Raw genomic sequence first — 24,147 nt, 5'->3', positions numbered from 1 at the left:
ACTCCCACACACTCTCACACTCACTCATGCTCTCACACTCAGACTCCCCCACACTCACACATACTCTCACACTCCAACACACATGCACTCATTCGCACATACTCTCCCCCACACACTCCCACTCCCATTCTCCCACCCCCCCCACTCCCACCACACACTCACATGCACATACTCTCACACTTCCACACGCTCACATTCTCACACACACACTCACCCCCCATTCACTCATATTCCCACACACTCACTTGCACATACTCCCACAAACTCTCACACCCATACTCGCTTTACACTCACCCCACCCTCTTTCTCACTCTTTCACACACTCACACCTCACATACTCTCACAACCACACATACACCTCCCTTATACACTCACACACGTACACACACTCACCCTTATCTTCTGTCATACACACTCACAGCTCACAATCACACACTCCCTTTCACACACACACATCCTTCCACGCACATGGGTGCTCCTTCATACTCACACGCACACACAGTCCCCTTTCACACATACACACTCACACTCATCCTTCCACACACGGGTACCCTTTTACATTCACACACACACACACAAACATGAATATCCTCACACGCACACACACTGACTCACAGTCTCAACTCTCACACACTCTTTTCCACACCACACGCTCATACGCCCTCCCCCCTAGCCCCTCTCTTGGGCGGTGTGCTCAGCCCTGTGTGGGTGTCCAGCCCAGATGGAGCCAGAGGACTCTGGTCAGGTCAGGCTCCAGAAGACACGCGCCACGCCTGGCTCCTCCTCTCTGCTCCCGTCTCTGCCCTGGGGTCTTTTGGGGGGTGAAGGCGATGGGGGTCACAGCGCAGGAAGATGCCCCTGACTTAGGGTCTGGGCTGGGAGCTGCAAAAGGGGCTGTGCCCACTCCATCCACCTGACCATTGATTGGCTGATGACGGAAGACCACCACCACGTCATTGCCAGACCAGGAGGACTTCGCCCAGCCACATGGACACTGTTCAGCCAAGGCAGAGTTGCTGGATGGGTGGCCGACACACGATGGATGCAAGGATGCTGGTGGACAGGCCACAGCTGTCACAGGCCCGAGGACCAGTGCCTGACCAGAGAGTCCCCAGCAGCTGCTCCCAACGCCCACCAGACGCATCACGGGCACGGAAGATTCCAGAAGGGCTCTGTGGAGTGTACGGTGCAGAACAGACCAAGGACACTGCGGGCACCAGGACACTGTTCCCCTGGCCACAGACTCCACCCCGGAGGAGCCTGGTGGGCAGGAGCCCCGGGCCTGGCTGCTGAGGAGGACTAGCTTGCCTGCCACCCTCCCCGAAGCCACAGACTGCGCTGCTGTGGAGAGGCTCTTCAAAGAGGAGATTCCGTCCCAAGGGGGTCCAGCCCTGTGGCCATGGGGGCGTCCACACCCTCCTGCCAGCGCCTGGCTTGCAGCAGCTGCTGCGACATGAGGGATACCCTGCCATCAGCCCCTCTGTCTACGGAGTGGCTTCCCACAGACCGTGATGGAGGGACCGCCCAGGAGTCCCTGTAGAGCGCCCAGAGGGCTTGCACTGCCGACGGGGTGGGGGGCGTAGTGCCCGGACCCATGGTGCCACTAGGGCTCATTAATGGATGCTGAGATAACTTCAGTTGTCCCAGGTGGCCCCTGATTTCAGGGAACATCCATCAGCTCGAGAAACTCATTTGTAGTTGGAATGAAACCCAAGGACGGATGGACAGACAGAAAGGACGGAGGGAGGGAGGTGAGGAAGAAGGGGAGGCATGTTATCACACCTCCAACTCCATCTTCATCTGCCCTTGGCTCTGGCGCCCACAGGACGTGCTGAGGGGTTTGTCAGGACACCTCCCCCTCCCTCCCCGCTGCCCCAGGGTTCTCTGAGGCTCTATCCATCTGTCCACTTAGGGAGTCGGTGGTCAGTTGGACAGCCCAAAGGATGGGCCCCTTCCTGGGGCATCACTGCCTATAGCTGCAGCCGTGGGACTTTGGCGTGGCTGCTGGTCCACGTCCCTAGCATGGTGGTCAGGCTGGGTTCACCTCTCTTCAGTGGGAGTTTCCCACCGCCAGTGCCCATCTGGTCTGGTCCCAGACATGTCCGCAGCATTCAGAGATGTCGAAATGCCCACCGGGCGGAGAGGACACAGGGCTCTGGGGAACCCGTGAAGCGGGTAGGACCTGGACCCTTGGGGCGGGCCCTGCAGGACATCTGTCTATGCAGGAGAGGGGCAGAGGGCACAGCCATGGGACACAGAGGCCACGGGCTGGGACAGCTCTTCCTGGGACCCACTCTTCCTGTCCCTCTTCCTGTGGCCACAGCTGTTGTCCCCTGCCACTTCGCTGGCAGGGCTTTGTTGGATCATTGGCCCTGGTGGGGCTGTTAGGTTGGTCGGCACAGTCTTGCCGACCACCTGAAGTGCCTGGCCTTCATCTTGTCCCGGGGCTGAGGGGCCAAGTGCACCCGACTGTCCTTGCTTATTATCAGCTGCTGGGCCACCCAAGAGCCAGGCCCTCTGCTCAGCCCAGAAGCAGCTGGCTTCCAGGTCTCAGCTGTGCGGATGCCCCATGAGATGCCTGCCTTGCCTTCTTAGGTCCCCCGTGCCCAGCCAGAGGCTCCTGGGTGGACACCTGATCTGCCCCTTCCTGCTCAGGATCCCCGGTCACGTCGCTACCCCTCTCTGCCAGCAGTTTGCTCATTGGCATGTGGAGGGCACTGCAGGCTGGCCCCAGTGGTGCTTGGCCAAGGCTGCCCGGTGTCTGTAGACCCATGCTGTGATCAGCGAACAGTCTCAGTCTGTGTGGGTCAGGCTATCAAGCACAAAGGTGTCCGTGCTGCTGCGGCCTTCCTCAAAACACGTAGCAGGCATCTGTCTGCAGGATGTCTGCCTGGAGACCCCGGGCCCCCTGCCTGGGCTCCTCCTGGAGGAGACCCCCCTGGGCAGGCCCGCCTGAGTAGTACTCGTCCTATGGGAGCTCCCCCTCTTGAGAGCTCCGCAGGAGGGTGGGGGTCCAAGCGGGGGGATGAATGGAGCCATCTCGAATAGTAACCAGTCACGGGGATGACACAGACTGGGTAGTGGGGTCTCAACTCACAGCCTGGGACCTCACCATAATGGGGGGGTGCTCAGAAGCAGCAGCAGGGATGAGGTTCCTGGGCATGCCCAGGGGCACTGAGGACCACCAACAGAGCATTAAACTCTAGCCCCAGAGTGACTTGATTTTCAGTCCCAATCCGAAGGCAGGGTTGACGTGAGTGGGCAGAACGCAGACGCCCAGCTCTGCAGATGGCTGCCCCAGGCTGGGGTCCCCTGCCTTCCGGCCAGTCGCCTGTTATCTCAGAGTCTTGGCTTCTCCTTCTGGGCCACTGAAGGTCCGCTTTCATCTCCTAGGGCTGGTGACAGGGACCTCTCACGTGTGTGTGAGGGCATCCATGATCACACGCGCACAGCCAGCGGCCAACGTCTCCGTCAGTGGGGACGGGCTGAGAGCACTCCCCTGGTGCACAGGAAGCAGACAGACGTAGCCCGTGCTGCCTCTCTCCTTTAATACTGCTGGAGCTCTCTGGCCACAGAAAGAAGGCCTGGCCTCCAGACAGGCAAAGAGGAAGCCACACTCTCTTATCTTATCGGCGGGCCATACGATTCTACCCGTGGAAAACTCGGGAAGCTTGGTAAGAATGTGGTTGGAGATCATCGGAAGACGTGGCAACATGACAGGGGGAGAGACCAACACACAAAAACCACCGCGGCTCCTGCGTGTGAGCAAACGGAGCTCTGCAAAAGGAAGTCGGGAGACAGCACGTTTGCAACAGCCCGCCCCCCCAAAAAAGGAGACAGACCCAGGAATGGACAGACTTGTCTAAAGAAAAAGTCAAAACAGGACTACACAGACAAACACACAGCAAACAACCACGACACAGAGCACAAGAGGCCAACATAAAGGGATGGCCGCGCTGTGCTCATGGATAGGAAGACAACACTGTGAAATGTCAACAAGGCCAGCCGACATCATTTTGGAAACACAGACACAAGCTCCCAACTTCACATGGAAAGGGAGGAAGGCGCTGGCACGAGCAGTGCAGTACCGAGCAGAGGCCTCTCACTTCATGACCCCAAACCCACCACAGAGCCAGCCCTTTGACCACAGCAGAGATCTGGGGGCCCCACTGGCAGACGGATTGGGTTCATGGCAGGGATGGGAAGAAAGGCCTTCCCTGGTCAAACCGATGAAGCCCCAGCAGCCATCCACAGAGGAGATGGCAGTGAAATGACCCTCGTGTTGGGGCAGCAGCTGATAATCAGAAGGTGGGTGGTTCAAACCCACTAGCTGCTCCTCGGGAGAGCGAATGATGGGCAGTTGCCCCCGTAAGATCAACAGCCTCAGAAGCCCTATGGGGCAGTCCTGTCTTGTCCTGTCCACGAGTTGGGCTCGGGCTGGTGGTGGTGGGTTTGGAGGGGGAGCAGCTAGAACAGGGAGCGCCGTGGAGAGAACAGGTTGTGGGGTGGAGGGTCTAGAGGTCAGCAGGGCTCCCTCGGCCCCTTCTGGGTTAGACACAACTCCCTGTTTAGTCCTGGGAAAGAACTCAGACCCCACATGATTCCTCACATGAACGCTGGCTCGGGGGCAAAGGATGCTCATCCCCAGGGTTGGGGTGGCCTGACCTGAGGGGCCGGGTCCAACCTGAACTCACTGCTGATGCCACACCTGTGGGGAGCAGAGACCAGGGAGACAGTGTGTACGGATGAATCCTTTAGGCTCAGACAAGAAGCAGCCTGGCAGGCTGGGTTCTGGGGTGAAGGGAGGCCTTCACCCTTGTGAGTTGGAGGTGAGTCCCAATCATATCTCATAATTAATATTATTCCTCACTATATCCTCCTCCCATAGTAGTACTACCTTAAAGTTACCCCTGACAAGCACGTGGCTGGTTGCCATCCATCCAGCAGCTTTAACTGTAGGAGCAGACATGTGCTTTGCTTCCTAGGCTCTGAGGACAGCCACTCCCCCTGCCCTGCCCAGCCCTGGTCTTAGGTCACTCTTCCAGTGAACTCAGGGACCTTTGGGGTTAGGGTACAGCCCACTTTGTTACATATGTGGTTACCTGTAATTAAGAGGGCTTGCACGATCCTTAGAGTGTATATAAGCTTCTGTTGGAAATATGTGCTCTCTCTCTGCTCGGGCCTGGCTCCTGAAGCCATGGCGGTCCCGGAGGTGAGCCCTTGCCTGCCAGTTGACTAGCCAACCGAACAGCCAGCCACTAAGGGCAGAGAGGTCCAGAGCACACACACATCCCAGCCCCACGCCGACACTCCCGCCCACCTGCTCATCAGGCACCTGCTAGTTCAACATTCACTCGCTCACCCCGGGCCTGCCCAGACTTTCACACCATCTCAGCCCCCACCACTCATTTAACCTTCCTCACCGGCCCCCACCCAGACGTTCATGCCCACCTGCCTCCTGCTCACACCCCCTGCTTTCTTAATCTCCACCAGACGTTCACACCCACCTGCTGAGCCCACCCCGCCACACACACGTGCACACACACGGCTGCGCTTCTGTGACTGGCTCAGAGCTCCGTTGAGGCTTTCCACGGCTCTCCTGGGGAGCACCGGTGGTCAGCACGTTCAACTGCCCACCTAGCGGTCGAAGGTTCAGTCCATCCACAGGCGGGAGGACAGGCCTTCGATGCAGCCATGAGCACAGACCCACCAGGACCTGCTCTGTGGCGAGGTCCGAGGGAGTGACACTGGCCCTCTTGGTGGCCCGGCCCGGCTGGGGGCATGGGAGGACTGGGCAGAGCTGCTCTGGAAGCGAGGCGGGAGAACTGGAGCAGACACGGGTCCTCAGAGTCTTTGCTGAGATGCAGAGAAGTGTGAGCTGCGGTGTCTGGAGCAGCCAGCCCCGAGGGCCTTAGGGTTGGCCCTTTCAGCTGCAGGCGTGGGCTGTTTCCAGAGGGGACCCATGGGGACCCACCGGTCCCCGCCGGCGAGACTGGCAGGCCTGGGTGTGGAGCCAGGGGCATGCACACGCCCACCTGGGCACTTACCTGGTTGCCAGACTGGCAGGCTTGCTTCCCATGGGTGAGTCCAGGATGTCCCTGGGTTTGGCCGATTTCTCTCGGTTCATTTGCTGTAGGATTGAGTTCAATTCGCTAATGACGTTGGCCTTGGGGCCTGAGAGAATGGGGCTCTTGACCTCAGGGGTGTCACCCCACAGCTTGGAGGTCCTTGGCTGCACCAGCTTGGCCGTGGTGGGCTGGGTACCGCCCGGCGGGGGCGGTGGGGCTGGCGGGGGCAGCAGGAAGCAGTCGGCTTCCTCCTCCACTAGGGCATCGTGGTGCAGGGCGTTGCTCTTGGGGAGGAGGGGCTTCACCTTGGGCTTCGGGGGCACGGGGGGCTTGTCAACCACAAAGGCCTGTCCGTCTGCATAGACGGTGCAGGTGTCCGCATTCTCACCGCCCTCCGAGGACAGGGTGGAGATGCTGGACACGGTGGACACGGTGCTGGTCGTCTCCAGGTGGTGGTCACTGCTGCTACGGCTGTCCACCTCCTCGATGCCCGAGTCCGTGATGGCATCGAAGCTCTCGGGGGGCGGCACAAAGGGGGCGGGCAGGCAGTTGGAGAGCCCGGCGGGTTTCCTGACTCCCTGCGTGGCCACGTGGGTCGGCTGGCCGTTGTTGGGCGGTGGGGCTTGGGGGCCTTCGTGCCTTCTGGGCTGGGCGAGGTCCGTGTCGGGGATATCAAAACTATTGGCAAATTCCAGGGGCGGGGGCAGCGGCTCTGTGAAGATGAAGTCCTCATCCAGGTCCATGGAGGCCAGCGGCGGGGGCGGGATGTGGAAAGGCAGGACTACGGGCTCCTCCACAGAGCTGGCCGCCACCATGACTCTGCCCCCCGTCGCGGCGGCCGGCTCCGGGGCGGCGGGGGGCTGTAAAGCACCTTCGGTTGCGGAGACGCCGGGCGGCCCCCCGGGGGTCGGCGGCGGTGTCTCTTCCTGCAGCGCCTGCGGGTCCTCCTCCTCCAGGGAGCCGTCCGCCAGCGCGGCGTCGACGGTGTGGACCATGAGCAGGCCGGCTGCCCTCTGCTGCGACGCGTCCAGGATGGGGATGAGCCTGTGCTTGTCGTCACCCCTGGGCTCTCGGCCCCCTGCCCCGGCCGCCCCTGTCGCCTCGTACTTGTTCTCCGTCTCCTGCCGGCGCAGCGGGCCCCTGGCGCTCGGCCGGGGCGCGGCCGGGAATGGGGCCTCGGCCGCGGAGCGCATCTTGGTGTCGATGAACAGGGGCTTGTTGAGGTCGGCCTTGGGGGCCTCCCCCTTGGGCCCCTGCTGGGACTCCTTCATGGCCCGGTCCCGGGCGGACAGGGCCAGCGCCAGCGGGGAACTGGGGTCCAGCAGCCTCCCGGTCAGTGGGTGGACGTACGTCTCGTTCCCGCTCTCGGGCCCTTTGGCTTTGGACGTGGGATTGGGCAGGCGCCCGGCCTCCTCCTGGGCGTCTCCCTCGCCCCCGAAGTGGTTCTCCGGCCGCTCCCTGGGCCCCGGCTCGGATGGTGGCAGGGCCTCCTCGCTGGCCTCCCTGTGGCTGCTGCCCTCCTCCTCCTCCTCCTCCTCTTCCTCCTCCGTGGCCTTGGGTGGCCCCAGCCCCACATCCTCGTCGCCCAGGTCGGTGGAGAGGAAGGCCGGGGAGTTCCTGCGGGCCTCCAGCCGCTTCTCGCGGTCACGCACGGCGCCCGCGATGGCAGCGGCGAAGGGGCTGCTGACGCCCAGGCTGTCGTCCGGCCGCAGCTGGCCGGGCTGCTCGGCGCCCTGGGGGTCGGCCTCCACGCTGCTGCCCTGGCTGCTCTTGCCGCTGCTGCTGGTGGACGGCTCCTTGACGATGATGGTGGGGATGGGGATGGAGCAGGTCTTCTCGGGGCTGTCCTCCACGTGGGGCTGCTTCACCAGCACCCCCTTGCGCCGCGCGGGCTTGGCCGGTACAAACACGGCCTTGTGGGCCAGCCGGCCCACCTCCGAGTACGGGTTTTCGGGCATCTGGCCCCGTTTGCCACGGAGGTGGGCCTGGGCGGCGGCGGCGGCGCTCCTGCTGTACAGGTCTTCCGAGTCCAGGGAGTAGCGATCCAGCTCCCTGCGGTAGTACAGGCCCTTCTCCCGCAGGGTGGTGGCCACCGTGTCGGAGCGGCTGGCCGCCGAGACCTTGGTCGCGGGGTTCTGGTTGAAGGCGGGCTTGGTGGGGCCGTGGACGCGCACCGGCGTCGGGGACTTGGGGCAGTTGTAGGCGGTGGGGGAGGGCGGGGGCGGGGACGGGGGCACGGACTGGGGAGGCGGGGGGATGTCCTCCGAGGTGTCCGGCATGGACAGACTCCTGGTGAACTTGAGCATCGGGGGCGCCAGGAACTGCCGCTCCTCCTCGGTGATCCCTGCGAACAGACATGCGCGCACACGCGCACAACGCCCCGGTCGGTGCTGACCTCCACGCTGCTGCCCAGGCCCCTCCAAGGGCGTGGCCATCCCCCCTTCTCCCGCTTTCCCCTCCCCCCGCCCGATGACTGTTATGCACAGCACAGCCCAAGCCAGGATGCAGGGGTGATGGGAAGGGGGGCTGGGGGAGGGGAACCGGACAGGAGGGAGACATGGGGGTGGGGGGTGGTGGGGTGGTGGTGGTGGTGCAGTCAGCGTGGGTGTCTGGACTTTTGCCTGGGTGGAAAACCCTGACCCTGGTCTGTGGGTGTTGGGGCCTAGGTTGAGGTGCGAGCCCTGGTTGGGCCCCGGGGTGGGTATCTGTGGGGTCTCCTGGCTGTGACCCACTGCCCATCTGGAAGTGGTGAGGGCTGGGGGCCTGAGGGCTGAGGCTCACTGACGCCGACTCAGGTTCACAGCAACCCTCCTGGACTGCGCGGCACAGAGTCAGCCTGCCTGTGGGTTTCTGAGGCTGTGATGCTTTACGGGGGCAGCCGGCCTCAGGGTGCTCCTGGGGAGCGGCTGGTGGGTTTGAACCGCAGACCTGGTGGTTGGCATGCAATGCCTAACACGTGGTGTCTCCAGGGCCCCCTGTGAGGGCGGACCTGCATTTGCCGGTGCAGAGCAGCTGGGGGCTGTGCTGCTGTCCCAGGTCACCCGAGGGAGTGCAAGGGGGTGCTGGCCTTATGGGCCACTGTCTCCTCAGGAGCCGAGGCAAGTCCGGCACGCCAGGACAGCGTGAGGGGGTGGCTTGGAGAAAGGGGCACCCTGACTGGGCACCAGTTCCTCCTGTAGTCAAAAACACCACCCCGAGGTGCTGGGCCCTGAACAGACACTCATCTGGTCCCTGGGCGGGGAAGCCAACTCCACCACATGGCATGACAAGAGCCGAGGTCTGCGGACTGGGCACCAAAGAGCCCCCCAGACGCGCCTGCTGGGCACCTGCATCTGCTCCCCCGGCCTCCCTCCCGCAGAGACGTAAAGGTGAGAGCCCAGTGCATGCTGGGAGGAGGTAGGCAGACACACATGTACACAGACACGGGGTCCAGGGTTGCACAGGCAGCATGCGGGGCCCACGGGGCGGGGAGGGGCTCTCAGAACCACCCATGATGAAAGGACAGTGATTCCCCCTCTCAGCATCTCCATCCAACAAGGGTATTCCAAATTCCACACACTCCTTCCGGGGGACGGTGCCTGGGTGGGGTGGGGGGCAATTTGGGTTGCCAAAGGCTTTCAGGCCGGGCCTTGCACCGCAGCAGTGAGGTGGCCGGCCGGGGGCCTGTCCCAAGGAGTGCGAATTTACGGATACACCCTATGGAGTCATGTGGCCACATTCAGGGTCAGAGCCCAGACCGCAGGGGGAGGCACTGACCTGAGAGAAAGAGTCTGCTGTCTGGTGGGAGGAAACGGACCATGATTAACTGGTGAGCAAGCCAGCCAGTCTCGCACGTGCCGCAGATGCCACCCAGGGTGGCCGGGCCCTCGGGGGGCCCAGGCAGGCGGGGTGGCACAGGTAGATGCTGAGGCTGGGCAGCCCCGGGGGACCTACTTACTGCCTGCAGCCGGTGAGCCTGCCCCTGGCGGCTGGCCCCGCAGGGCTGTTTCAGAACGGGGTGCTTCTTCCCCTGGGGGCAGACCAAGGCTGAGCCAGAGGCCCCCCTCACCCCGCCCCCGGCCCTAGCCCGGGTCCAGGTGCCAGCGACGTCCAGGGGACTTGATGAGGAATGGAAAAAGGTGGGTAAGGAAGCGGGGGTCTGTGCCCGGCTCGCAGGAGGTCACAGCGGCGAGAAACCGTGTGGGACCCCACTAATGTGTGTGTGTTCGAGAACCGGACCCAGGCAGCCCTGGGAAGCATGCCTCCTCCTGCTCATCCCGTGAAACGTGGCTGTGCCATGGGGCTGGGGGACATGGTGAAGCCTGCATAGGGCAGGGTGGCCTGGACTGCCCCCCGCGCCCCTCCCAATCTGCCCCTTACCCACCGTTCTTCCTGCCCTATGAGGGTTGGCAAAAAGTCTTGCTACCAACATGTAGAAACCATTAATCAATGAACATGCCAACACAGGAAGCTGTGGTTTCAGCACAGATCCCCCCCAATCTAGGCCACAGGTCCCCAAACTTATTTGGCCTACACCCCTTTTCCAGAAAACAAAACAGCTCAGCGGCCATGGCAAATGTTTGTGCTCCGCCCTGGTCACCAGGCATCTGCTGTCTCAGCCCTCCCCGGCCTGCTCCACTTCCCACGTTGGGAACCAGTGGCCTGCATCTGTGGGCTTCTGAAGGTGATGTCCCGACCCCCTGGCCCTGCCCCGGCCCCTGTCCCCAGAGAATCCTGGGCTCTGCAGGCGACGGCAGTGTGGGCACCCTCCTTCTCAATGCTCTTTGACTTTGGGGGACAGAAGTGTGCTGGGGCCAGCTCAGGGCAGGCACGCTGTCACGTTGGGGGGGGGGATCCCCCAGACTCACCCTCAGACCTTCCCCCGTCAGGACCGTTGCCAATGTCCCTACACCTCTCTCCTTCCTAATAAGCCCCGCGCAAGTCTCCTTTGGGGTCCCAATAAACAGTCCCCAGCAGCTCCAGAGCTGGCCTCGCTGCTGCCTGGCGCTTGGCTGGCCTGGCAGACTCCCACGGAGGCCCCTGTTCTGATTGGACCTTGCTTTGGGAAGGCACTTTAATGAGACATGGATAGGTGTGCCTAAGAGAACCTGTCCCAGCCCAAGCCCCCTACCGCCATCTTTCTGCCCCACAGTGACCCTATGTTGCTGGGGCTTTAATGTTTTTATGGGAGCAGACAGCCTCGTCGTCTTTCTCCCTCAGAGCCTCTGGTGGGTGTGAACCTTGGACCCTGCCGTTGGCAGCCCAGCTGTGCCACCAGGCCTGCCTGCAGAGGCGGGTTTAAACACCTTCTGTTTGGAATCAACCTCTGCACGAGTGAGCTGGAACCCAGTAGCAAGACCGTCGGACTTACCCTCATCTCCACCAAAGGAATGGCATTTTCACAAGCGCCTGGCCGCCCCGTTAGAACCCCACTCCCCGCCAGATTTGGTGTGCATAGGGGGGAGCAAGCTTTAAGCTGCTCAGGAATCACATGGCTGCCCCGTGGCTGGGGCCAGCTGCTGTCCCCTGTTGGGGGCCGAGCCAGGTGGGTGTCAGGGTCCAGGCCTCAGGTGGCCACTGGGGAGGGGGCCTGGGGGGATCCCTCCATGTGGACAGGGCTTACTTTGTTCAAAGCCAAAGGCCAGCATATCCAGGAAGGTCCACACTTCTTACCTATGGACTTCTGCCTTCGCATTGTGCCTCGAGGCAGGCCCAGCAGCGGCCCCTTTGGGCTCCCGGGAACCGTGGGCGTCATGACTGCAATGCTCTGGCGCTCATACACGGACTGAAACAGAGAGCACGGTCAGTCAGATGCCCGGGCATCCACACATGGCCCGAGGCAGAGGGCGGGGGCAGTGCCCAGACTGTCCCACCCCCTACACCATCACCACGACCCCTGGTGTCCACACACCGACTGAGCAGAGACAGCAGTCTCTTGATTGTGACCATGACCCCCGGTGTCCATACTGGGACAGAACCAGAGACTCTTGGTCAGTCTCTGACCGGCAGCGGGTCACCTGGGAGGTGCCAACCTTGGTTTGAGGGTGAGGTCATCCCCAGGCCCTGCATCAGCAACTGTCCCTGCAGCCAAGTCCCCTTGGGCCACCCTTCACTGCAGAGGCATGGCAGTGGACAGAGACGGGCAACAGCATCCAGTGAGTGATGCACCAATGAGGGGCTAGGGGCCCGGGATGGGAGGCCAGTTCAGGGTCTGGGATCTCCTCCCAGGTGCTCTCCCTGCACCCGAGCCCAGTACTTCCTCCTTCCCCTGGAAATGAAGCTCTTCCCCCGCACCACCCCCATGCTTGCACGGACCCTCTCCTCTGCAGATGGCGCTGAGGCCACTGGGTGTAGGTTTGTGTCTGCAGGGCGCGGGGGGCCAAGGCCAGCGGCCTCCACACCAGAGCCGCTCACTCACATTCAGGTCGGAGACAGAGGGGAAGCACCGGCTGGTGGGCCGCTGTTTGATGGTGGCCACCCTGGACTCCACAGCCACGTTCTCCGCCGCCCGCGACAGCTTGGAGGGGGGCACGATCTCCTCGGGCTTGTCTGCAAGGGAAGTAGGCGCAGGTAGCACTAGCGGGGAGGGCGGCTGCCCGCTGTCCACGCACGCACGCAGGCTCTGTGGGCCCAGGCCCCACACCAGGAGGGGTGACCCGGACACGGATGGGAGGGGCCCAGCAGCAGCCCAGGGACACAGCCTCCTCACGAGGCAGCCAGGCTCTCCAAGGAGCCACTGCTGGTGCAATCCGGATGTCTGTCTGTGTGAGTCTGTGTGTCTGTGTGACTCTATGTGTGCGTGTCTGTGTGAGTTTCTTTGAGTGTATGTGTCTGTGTGTCTGTGTACAAGTCTCTTTGTATATGTGTTTCTGTGTAGGTGCGTCTGTGTGTTTATGGGGGCTGTGCACGGCAAGTGATAGCTGTGTTTGTTTGTTTTTTTAACTCCTAACAAACCAGACTCACTGCATTGAGCCGATTCTGATCACAGTGACCTGACAGCCAAGCCAGAGCTGCTCCAGTGAGTTTCCAAGACTAATTATTTTACAGAGAGGTTGCCGGGAGCCAGCGTGTCAGTTCTGACCCAGAGTGGCCCCATGAGAAAGAAGACGGTTTCTATCCCTGCAAACTCCCCCGCCAAAGCTCTGGGTTTTAAAGGGATACGAAGCCTCATCTTTCTCCTGTGGAGTGGCTGTTGGTTTCAAACTGCTGACTCTGTGGTTTGTAGCCCAAGTGTAACCCATTACACCACCAGGGAGGAGTGGCTCCCTCGCCACCACACAGGAGCCCTGGTCCCGCCGTGGGCTTCTGGCGGCAGGCAGGCCGTTGGGAACCACAAGTGGCTCCAAGGGAGGAAGACGGGGCTGGCTCCTCCCATAGAGAACCCACGGGGCATCCTTCCCTGTCCTGCATGGGCTTGATGTCCGGGAGTTTGGCTTTTGTTTTACAGCCACAAACGCCATCCCCCTCCACAGGCCACGGGTGAGTGTGCAGTTTGGAAGTAAGAGAGCAGCCCGGTGGACAGGGCCCCAGGGGATCCCGCCTAAGCGGGACAGGGCACCCCCACTCTTCCTTCTAACGGGGCAATCTGCCCAATTCCTGAGGTGAGACAGGCTCAGTTCTCCTCGCCCCTCCCTCTTTTCTAGCGTGACCAGACAGACCACCACAACACAACGGCGCCTGCGTGACACTGGCAGCATGTCCCGTGCCCTGCCACCATCCCCGAGACCCACATCTTTCTCTTTGGTGTTATTTTCTCAACGGTGGACTTAGTTGAAGGGTGTCATCCTCAGCACAGCATGTGCACCCGTGTCCCGAGGAAGGAGAGAGGCTTCCTGGCAATTGAGCCTCAGGAAAAATCATAGATGGATGAAAGGAAAGCTTCTGAAGTCAAAAAAGCACCCCGAACTTTACAAAGGATGGCCTCCAAGAGCCGCCCAGTGGCCTGGCTCCGTCCCTGGGCTGTGTGTTCAGATGCAGGTGTGCTTAGGGCCGCTGGGATGCAGGGACCACCCTGTGCCCACTGGGCTCCCCATTACCGCGGCAGCCAGTCTATCCGACCCCCCGGGGACCCTGGAAGACAGAGACTGGCCCTTGAGGCTGTGAATCTTTATAGAAGCCAATGGCCACATCGGTCTTCCAAGGAGCAGCTGGTGGGTTTGAACTGGAGATCTCTGGGTTTGCAGCCAAGGGCCTTAGCCCCTGCTTGGGGCCCTTCCCCACACCTACAGGGCTAGGCCCCCTCGGTGGGTCTGGGAGGCTGCATTTTAAACAAGACTTGTGGTTGCCCAAGGCTGAGGATGTGTAATGATGCCTGCTGCCTACACCCCGAGGGGCACTGTGTTTGTCTCTCACCGCCCCCCCACCCCCTGGAGAAACAGATCACCTAGAACATTCCATAGCCTAAAGTTCCTGAGCTCCAAGCCTGGCCACTGGACAGTTCTACTTGGGGTCCCCTGGGGCCTGGGACCCAGGTCTCTAAGCGGTTCTTCATGACACAAGGGCTGAGCCTCAACACAGGACTGGCCGGGACTGCCCGCCAGGGGCTGGTGCTGACCTGACACAAGACGGCCCTTAGAGAGTGGGGTGTGTGTTGGTACCCCGAAATGCAGGCACCTGGTCAGATAGCCCACACAGACGGACCCTGCCCATGAGCTGGCATCGGAATGTGCACTCATTTTCCATGGAATCCAACGATTTCCCAGGCTCCAGACAGGGGTCTGGGCATCGGCCTGTTGAGCCAATGGGTGGGGCGTGGGGGTGTTACATTTCAAAGGCATGTAAGAAGGTGAAGACCAAGCCCCAGGGCCCACGTGGCCTGAGAAACAAGGGCACACGACGCCCAGTGATGTCCAGTGGACTGGTGGCTCCCCGTGGGTCAGGGTAGAGTTGGCCCCACCGGCCTTTCTTCCAGGGAAGTTCTGGGCGGTGGTCACTGTTGACGTTGAACCGGGAGTTGGCTGGTGGGCATGGCCAGATGCCCAGGAGGCTCCAGGGCAGCCGGCTGGCCTACTGCACACTGAGTGGCCAGCAGGGCGTGGGGCGGTCAGAAGTCACAGCAGGGAAGTGCCAAGTCTGGCCCATGATGGACACCCAGTCGGGGGCCTCAGAGTGGACAGGCACCATCGAGTCCCGTCCTTAGCCATCTGGGTCCACAGTGTCTAGCCATCCCCTTCATTGCCACGGCCCCTCTGAGATATCCTTTCCTAGAGGCCGGTCTTTGTCCAAAGGACATAGGCCAGGCCCCCTCTGTCTAAAGACCAGGGTCTCCCGCACGCTCCACAAATACCACTGTCCAGTCACAGCCCTGCCAGTGCCCACTGGCTCCCCGGCTCAGCTCCCTGCCCTCCGTTCTCTCTCCTCTCGACTCCCTCCCCCTGGGGCCTCGGGGACCCCCGCACTCTCCTGGCTTATCCCTCCAGGGGACACTATGGATGTTGGGGGTTCTTGGGCCAAGAAGGATGCTCCTACTTCTTCCCCTCCACCTCACAGGTGGGGGCACACCTGTTCCTTATCTGAGCTCTCGCCTCCCCCCGGTCCTCCCCTGAAGGATGTCACCTCCCACGCTCCTGAGTCCAGCTCCACCCTACACTGCTTGGTAGTGAGGCCTCTCTGTGCAGTCCCCGTCCATGCCCACCCTCGTTCACACTGGGGCCTGGACCACTGCCCAGCGCAGAGGGGCTCAGAGCCCCTCGGCTGACAGGCTGGAGCACAGCTCTGGCTCCATCCCTTCCTAGAACAGAAGCCCCCTTGGCTTTGCTGTGGGCCAAGGTGCAGCCATGGGAGTGGGGGCGCAGAAGGGGTTCCCCCCAGCTGGCGAGGGGCTTGGCTTTGATCCAAGGGCGTCTCGCCCCCTGGCCCACCAGGTGGACACTGCTGGACCCACTCGCTCCCCCCGGGGCTGTCGCTCTCGGGAGCCGCTGGGATAGTGTTGACCGTGCAGAGGCGGCACCCAGGAGGCAATGCCGCAGGTGACCAGGGAAGCCTGCCCAGGTGGGGCTTTAAGGGGATGTGGCGAGAGCCCACCCTGTCCATCCCTGTTCCCTCCTGCACCCACAGAGCCCTGGACCACCCACTTGGACTCAGGATGGGGGTGCCCATCAAGTGGGGATGCCGTGGGCAACGTCCTTCAAGTGAGATGCCATTAAAGTCGGGGTCCCACGTAGCGGGGTGCTGTCAAGCCCGACTACAGGACTCGTTATCTTCTTAACTTTGTGATTGAGGATGTTCACAGAGAAAACTGGTCCCCATTCCATTGACTGTGGTTCCCCTGCTGTAACAGTACTCCTCCCCCACCCAGCCAGTGCCGACTGACAGCGGGGCACTTCAGCTCTCAGGGGCAGTGGGGGCTCAGAGGACCATGTCTATGGGAGGGGGGCATGGGCTCTGAGTGGCAGTGTTGGGGTATGTGGGGCTGAGGGTCATGGGCCAGCGGCTCTGCTGTGATGGAGGTAAGCCCCTGGCCGGGCCCTTCTGGACACCACAGGCCTGTCCCTTGGCCATGAACAGACCCAGCAGGACTGGCTCACTGCCCACCCTCCCTCAGGTCTGCCTGGGTCTCCAGGGACCCTCACATGACTGCAGGAGCTGGCAGCAGAGTTGATCTTGGGGTCTCAGGCATGTGGTCAGCACCCCAAAAATGAGAGTTGTAAGATCTTCAGGGTCCACGCATCTGGTGGAAGTCCTGTATTTCCTCCCATTTCAACCACTGGGGCGCCTGCCCGGGAGGGCTCAGTCTCATTTTGCAGAGAGGGGAACTGAGGCTTGGAGATGTGCCTGGTCGGGCAGGGGTGCTGAGGGGCCATTAGCCGCACAGGTGGGTGCTGACCCCTGGTGGTCACTCGAAGCCAAGCGTCTGTTTGTAGGTACTATCCACGCCCCCCCCACCCCCCCTACAGGGGCTTGGGGTGGACAATGGGGGAGACACTCTATAGAGTCTCCTCCCAGAATGTTCCCATCATCACACAGGGGGCCTGGGATGTGGTGGCACCGAGGGTGCACTCCCTGACCCCGGCCCTTGGCTGTGGGCAACACCATCTTTGCCTTACGCCCCTCACCCACCGCCACGTGTGTCTTCCTGAACCAGGACCCGAGGCAGGCCCGAGGCTGCTTCCACTGGGAGTCCAGTCTTGTGTGAGATTTGCCTCTGGGACCCACTGCCCGGGAGCCGCGGCCTGGCCTGCTGTTCCTCAGCTACCTCGCAGTATCATCCAGGCCGTGTGCCGTGCACCAAACAGTCGCCCTGCCACAGAGCCAATGTGGACTCCCTGCTACCCTGCAGAATGCCCCTGTGGGCTCAGGAGAGCAGAAAGCCCCAGGTGTGTCCCAAGGGGCGGCTGGTGGTTTCAAACTGAGGTCCCTGCGGCTCCCAGCCCACTCCGTACCCATGACACTGCCAGGGCTCCTGGTTCACCAGCCAGGTTGGCTTTTAAAAAGGCTGCGGGGCTGAGCTTCTGTTTGTTAGGCCAGGAGCCAGGAGGAGGGTCACCTCCAGCCACAAAGGCCAGGACCCGGGGCCCCTCTGGACCTCGGTGAGGGGGCCTAGCAAGAGCAGCCCCCGCAGTTAGAGAGAAGGGAACTTGGAGATGAAACGGGATTCCGCCGACGTGGAGAACCACCCGCTCCTACAAAACCACCAGCAGCCAGGGGACCATAGGCAAGCATGGGGCCCCATCCTAACTTCCCAGGAAACCTTGGCTGCTGGTGGGAGATGCAGGCCATCTGAGTCCGCAGAGATCGTCCAGGGTGTGTGCATGGGGTGGGAGTATGGGGGGCTTGCCACACCAGGGCAGGGGTGACAGAGGAGGCCTGCCATCCAAGTCCAAGCCACGGAGGCCCTGGACTCCAGGTTCACTTCAGCACAGTGACCCAGAGAGGGACAGAGAGCAAGTGAGTGTCCTTGAGCCAAGTCCTCTGCCATTCTCCCCACTGCCATCCCACTGGACACCTGGGCACCGTGGGCACTCCAGCAGTGGTGGGAGCAGTCCAGGACAAGCCCCCCTTTCACGGAGCCTGTGACTCCAATGAGCCATGCCTCCTCTGGCCTGAGAACATGTGCCAGCCCAGATGCCGGGCCCTGGGCCCCTGTGGAGAGCCGGTGGTCTGCAGCCCCCGGGACTGTCCTGAGGTTCCCAAGGGCGCCAGAGGTGTGTGGCCAAGCCAGGATGGAGCTCAGGTCTTTCAGCACAGGGCCACCAGGGTCACATGAGGCGGCACATTCTCAGCGTCCAGGGCAGGGGTCCCCCCACCCCACATCCCCTCCAGACTCGAATTCAACCTTTCCCTTTCTTCTCTGCTGGTGGGGGGGGCTTGCCTTGAGTGAGCAGGGAAGGCGGGGTGGTGTCACGGTTTTCCCAGCAGGAAAAGTCTGGGTCGCTTACGCTAGGACGGACCCACTGGCCAGCCTCTGGGTTTAATTCCCTCTCTGTCCCACGGACCCCGCCCCCTCTCCAACCAGAATATGGCTCTGTCATCTCAGTCAGGGGGTCTCGCAGGACCAGAAGTCCCCTGCCCATCCTGCCATCCAACCCCACCCCCCCACCCCATCCCAGGCCAAGGCCTTGTAAATACTTGGTCCCTGAGGACACGTTACCTCCCCATCACAGCCCTCAATGGAGGGACTCCAGGGCCCAGAAGTGCACTTTCGGGGACCCCGGTGACAAGCTGGAGGCCCACTTCCCTTCCGCAGTTTGAGGTATGCCTCCAGCTTCTCGGGGAGTTGAGATGGTCCAGCAAGGGGCCTGGTGGGGGGAGGTGGACCCTGGACCACATCTCCATGCACCTACTGTGCATCAGGCATGAGATCCACCCCACTGTGTGGGGAGTGGAGAGGCAGGCCTGCAGGCTGAGGCGGGTAGAGAGTGCTGGACCCTCCAGGCTACAGACCCCCCACAGGCAATGGGCCCTTCGGTCTTCCTGCCCACCCACCACCCCTGTAGCTACCTTCTGTTCCCCTGGGGAGTGGCAATAACCAGGGTGAGATTTGAATCTTGAATCGACACCCCCAGATTCCACTGTTGGTCAGAAGAGGTGGCCCTCCACTCTTGGCCAACCCTCCTCCCCCCGACGGGTGTAGACTGGGCCTTTGAAGCCCCCTTCATGGCCAGGAGTTTCTGAGCACTGCAGGAGCTCCTGGGGTGGAGGTGGGGGGAGGATGGGATGGGCAGGTCTGGGTGGCACTGGTGCAGTGCCCGCTTGGGCACAGTGAGCCCTGAGTCAATGCTGGTCTCCCTGATGGCCAATGGCTCCAGGAGGCAGCGGGCCTGAGGGACTGCGGCCTTCAGGAAGGTGATGGTGGTCAGGGGCTGGACCACACAGTGGGGGTCTGTTCCAGGACGGCAATGAGTCCTCATAACAATGAGACTTCATGGACCTGGGGAGGGGCTGCCTGGGACCCACTCCCAATGCCCGGGGGCTTCCCTGGGCAGCCCCAGACAGCGGCACCGGCTCAGGCAGCTCCAGACAGTGGTACGGGTGCACACTGGGCCTGAGGCTGGGAGCCGGTGGGTGGGTGGGAGGCCTGGACTAGAGGTTCATCTCTTGGGGTGCTGAGCTGAACCTTAAGGCCAATGCTCCCAGGCTTTGTCTTGGAATTTCTAGGGCTTCTTTTAACTGGTAGGGTGGGGCTCTTGTCTCCACAGCCCCATGTGAACATCCTCAATGTGAGGAAGGGAAGGAGCCCAGTGGGACAGCGCTTCCACCTGGAGCTGTGATCCACAAGGCCGGCAGTTCGAAACCCCCAGCCGCTCCTCAGGAGGAAGACGGGACTTTCTACTCTTGTACAGAGCTAGTCTCAGACTCAAAGGGGCAGTTTATCCTGTCTACCAGGGTCGTTATGAGTCGGCATGACTCGGTGGCAGTGAATTTGGCTCAGCTGAGAAAGTGGGGTCAGCCTTGTGTGTGGGGGGTCACAGCAACGTCAGCCCCGCCCCACCCCCACCCCCCAAGCTCCCCTGCCCCGCTGTCCACACTGGGCAGCGACTTGGGAAAGGGGCTTGCTGGGAGCAGGAGGAGGCCAAGGGGCCAGGGGCCAGGGTCAGGATGCAGCCCCAGGTCTACCACGCCCCAAGCCCAGTGCTGGTTAACGGGACCCTCAGCCCACTCACTGCATGCCCAGGCTGGGTGGTCACCGAGAGCTCACAACACACTGGAAATGGCCACTCCATGCCTGCAGGCATGGGCCTCCTTGTGCCTGCTGGGAGAGGCCATCATGGCTGTGAGGGGCCGGGGAATCCACCCCAGGGCCTGGACCTGGCAGCCATCTCTGCTCTGGAGGAGATGCCGCAGGGAAAGGCACGCACACGCTGGATAAAAGACAGACGGGCAAGCCAAGCACCGGACAGACTGGGGAAAACACAGGGCTCACAGAACATTCTAGACCACCAGCAGGGTGGAGGGCTCGGCAGAGACAGACACTCACGAGTCCCCTTACCCTTCTTCTTCCGGACGGAGGCTTGCGAACAGAAAGGGCAGTTTCGTGAGTCACCTGTGCTGGCACAGGTGCCCCCCACCTCGTCTCGGGCCACTCTCAGGAGATGGGGCAGCTCAGTGAGCAGGCCGGGGTGGGTGGTGTGTGTGTGTGGGTGGGTGGGTGGGCTCCCAGAGGAGGCAGCAATGCAGGGGCAAGCCCATAGCCTCTTCCTCTCTGGGAGTGCCTTCTGGGGGTGGGCGCCAGGCCCACTATGGACACAGCCTGGACCACAGTGGCCACGAGACTTGGGCTGGGGGCTCGGAGAGCCCTGCTGTCGCTTGGTTGAGCGGGTATTCATGGGGGATCCCCTTTATGTGAGGATGATTTGCTGCTGGTGCCCATTGGGAGGCTGAGACCACCAGGCACAGGCAGGCCCTTCAGGAGCGCATGGGGCATCAGGGTTGGGCTGTAGACCTAGTCCCACCGGTGTGGGCAGTGCACACATTCAACACCCCTGGGTTGGGGTCCAGCAGGCCTGTTCCTCAGGGCTGTGAAAGTGGGATAGAGCATCACCAGCCCCAGCGGGAGCAGGGGGAACCTACTGGTTCCTGGGGGAGTCAACTAGTTCAGGGGGATCTACTGGATTCTAGAGGGGCTGGGGAATTATTGGTTGTGGGGGCAGGGATCTACTGACTCCTTGGGGTTGGGGATTTATTGGATCTAGCTTCTAGGGGTGGGGAATTGCTGGTTCTGGGGAGTAAGGAACCTACTGGTTTCTAAGGGGTCTAACTGGATCAATTGGTTTCTAGGGGGTGGGAAATAACTGGTTCTGGGAGATCTATTGGATCAATGGGATCTACTGGTTTCTAGGAGGTAGAGGGATTATTGGTTCTGGGGGATCTACTGACTCTTTGGGGGTGGGATCTACAATTTAGGAAGCCCTACTCATTTCTAGGGGGAGAGAGAACGACTGATTCTGGGAGTGTGTGGGGGTACGGGCTCTTCTTCCTGGGGAGCTGCTGGTTCTGAGCGTTGGGGAGGCCTACTGGTTCCCAGGGAGTCTACTGGATCTAGGGTGGTGGTGGTGGTGTCTTGGTTTCTAAGGGGTGGAGAATGAATGGTTGTGGGTGGGGGTACTGGTTCTTGTTCTGGGGGCATCTGCAATGTAACCCTTCTTGGAGTGTTGGGGTACCCATCCCAGCAGAAAGGCCATATCAAGAAGACCATGCGGGGTAGTGGACAGGGGCCTTTGTCCTTCCTCTAAGGCTGGGCTTGTGGGCGCAGCGTAGGTCACACGCCCAGTGCATGCTCAGGGCCCAGCCCCGCCTGGTGCTGGGGCTTGGGTAGAACCATTCTCAGCACAGGTGACATACACCTGGGCAGGGGTGCAGCCAGGCGGCCCTTCTGATACTCCTCCCTGGCCTGAGGGCCCCCAGGTGCCCCAAGGCTCACAGGCTCCAGAGGATACAGAGGTGTACCTCCCCCCAGCTAGACCCACTTGCCCAGCAAACACCTCCGTACCCCACTCCCCTCCCACAGCCCCCAAGCCAGAGAACCCTGTGGCCCTGACCCTCAGTCTGGCAGGCAACATTCCCCTTCCACCCTGCTGTCTCCCCAAATTCGGCTCCAGGGCAAGCTGGTGTGGCTGTATGTCGTCGTGGGGTAGCATGAGTGTCAGCGGGGTCCCCCGGAGGGCAGGGGACACCGTGGGGAGCTTACCTTTCTCCACTAGTGAGAGGCCCAAAAATTCAAAACGAAACAATGTTAGATAGGCTGAGAGACGCACCACCAGCCCCAGCCCGCACGGCCAGCCCTTCAGCACGCGTCCCGGGAGGCCACCGCCGTCCTCAGGGTGGACGTCGGAGGGCACCGGCGAGCGGGTCACATGCGCAGGGGCGTGGGGGCGCCGCACCGCGAGTCTTACCGAGCTCCTCCAGCTCCGAGGTCATGGACTTGGAGCGCAGCGTGAGCGCTGTGGTCGGCGCGCGCTTGGGCGGAGGGGGCGCTGCACGGGCAGAGAGGGGTGGGGGGTGAGTGTTGCAGCCTCATGGGGCTTGGTCTCAGGGTAAGGCCACGGGGTGGGGGCGGGAGGGCACCTCCAGCAGCTCAGAGCCCATCTCTCCGCTGCAGTGGGAGGGCGGGCCCGGGAGGGCGGGCCCCTGCGGGAGGGGGCGGGCCCTGTGGGAGGGAGGGCCCCTGTGGGAGGGGGACCCCGTGGGAGGAAGGGTCCTGTGGGGCAACACTGTTATCAAAAGCAGGAGGGAGTCTGCAGCTGGACCCACCAGTCCCGCCTGCCTCTGCCTGTGCCATCCCCGGCCCCCACTGCCCAGGCAGAGCCCTCTCTGTTACCCCATTCTGCAACAAGCTGCAGTGGGGGTGCAGGAGGGGTGAGGGGGGTGGGGTGGTGGTGGTGGTGGTGGGGCTGGGTATCCTCACTTGGGCGCAGGCCTGGAGTGGTGCTCATTCCCAGCACTCAACCCTGTCCCTCCGTCTTTCTGTCTGTCCACAGCTCACACTTCCCACCTGCCCTGGTCCTCCTCCAGGGTGCCCCTGGGGAGGCTTCCACCAGTGCAGCCCCCTCCCCCCTGTCCTGGGGCGGCTTCTCTGGAGCCTGCCTCTGAAAGTACCCAAGCCTGCCTTGGCTGATGGCTGAAAGGGGCTAACCCCGCTGTCCCCTGTGAGAGTGATCTCCCTCCAGGGGCAGGAGATGGGGGCGCAGGGAGAATGGGGGGCAGGAGATTGGGGGCAGGCAGGGAGAAAAGCCTACCTTTTTTCCGGGCGGTGTCATCCGGGTCCAGGTTCCGGCTTACGGTGACCACCTTGAGGGCCAGGTGGTTGCCGCCCTGTCGGATCATGGCCACCACCTGCCGGTGCCCCACCTTCACAACATTCTCGTTGTTGACCTGCGGGGAGAGGGGTTGACGTGGTCAGCAAGGGGGGAGCAGGTGGGGCTGGACGGGGGTGGGAGGCCACTCGTGCCTGCTGTGGTTGTGATGCTGGAAACTCTGCCACCGTATTTCAAAGGCCAGCCGGCAGGTCCCCCACGGAGGCCAGGTGCCCTGACTACGGCAGACAGAGAAGAAAGGCTTGGGGTCGACTCGGAAATTGCCCGGTGCAACCTCCCAGGGATGGCACAGAACTGGAAGGCACCTGTGGTGGCCACTCTGTCCCCAGCAACCACCCAGAGGGGCAGGGCCGACGCAGTGACTTTTGGAACGTCTGGGGAGGCCAGCATGAAGACAGGTCTCTGTGGCGTGCCGGCCCAGGGATGGGTGGAGGCTGGGGGAGGGCAGGAAGCCTGGTTCTCCTCTAACCATGGGCTCAGTGAGCAGCCTGGGGATGAGGCGGGAGGGAGGCCCAGGGCCCCTTTTCCCTCGGGCAGTGGGCAGTGGACAGTGCGACATGCAGAAAGCCTGGGCCACCACCACTGTCTGTCCTCACAGCTCCGCAGTGACAGAGCACTAATCACTTGCTCTCACGTATGCAAGGACCCTGTTACGTCACCACGGCTCGTTCCCTGCAGTCCCCTGTCCCTCCTCGGCCTGGGGAAGGTCTCCCCTCAGTTGACAAAATGCGCAGAGGGCAGACCACTGCCCCGAAGACCCAGCATGCTGCCTTCCCTGCGGTCACTGCCCAAGGGAACTGGAACTCTGCCCCTCGCAGAGCCCACACCTTCCCTGCCCCCCTGCCCAT

General features: G+C 62.1%; 1 protein-coding gene across 1 annotated transcript in view; it reads right to left on the bottom strand.

Annotated features, from left to right (window-relative positions):
- The window catches only part of LOC101660299 (SH3 and multiple ankyrin repeat domains protein 2), a 283,278-nt gene that overhangs the window by 7,518 nt on the left and 251,613 nt on the right, over positions 1-24,147 (bottom strand). Inside the window, exons 8-15 of the mRNA XM_045297137.1 lie at positions 23,222-23,357; positions 22,379-22,459; positions 22,174-22,182; positions 20,476-20,496; positions 12,466-12,596; positions 11,721-11,832; positions 9,825-9,845; positions 6,048-8,412 (exon numbers count right to left, since the gene is read on the bottom strand). Of these exons, the coding sequence (XP_045153072.1) occupies positions 6,048-8,412; positions 9,825-9,845; positions 11,721-11,832; positions 12,466-12,596; positions 20,476-20,496; positions 22,174-22,182; positions 22,379-22,459; positions 23,222-23,357 (2,876 nt within the window). The remainder of the gene's footprint in view (positions 1-6,047; positions 8,413-9,824; positions 9,846-11,720; positions 11,833-12,465; positions 12,597-20,475; positions 20,497-22,173; positions 22,183-22,378; positions 22,460-23,221; positions 23,358-24,147) is intronic.

This window comes from Echinops telfairi, unplaced genomic scaffold, assembly GCF_000313985.2.
Source record: "Echinops telfairi isolate 266 unplaced genomic scaffold, ASM31398v2 ScPeMD7_7417;HRSCAF=8455, whole genome shotgun sequence".
Classification (NCBI taxonomy): domain Eukaryota; kingdom Metazoa; phylum Chordata; class Mammalia; order Afrosoricida; family Tenrecidae; genus Echinops; species Echinops telfairi.
The sequence above is the reverse complement of the archived record's forward strand: the minus strand, read 5'-3'. Positions and strand labels throughout refer to the sequence as shown.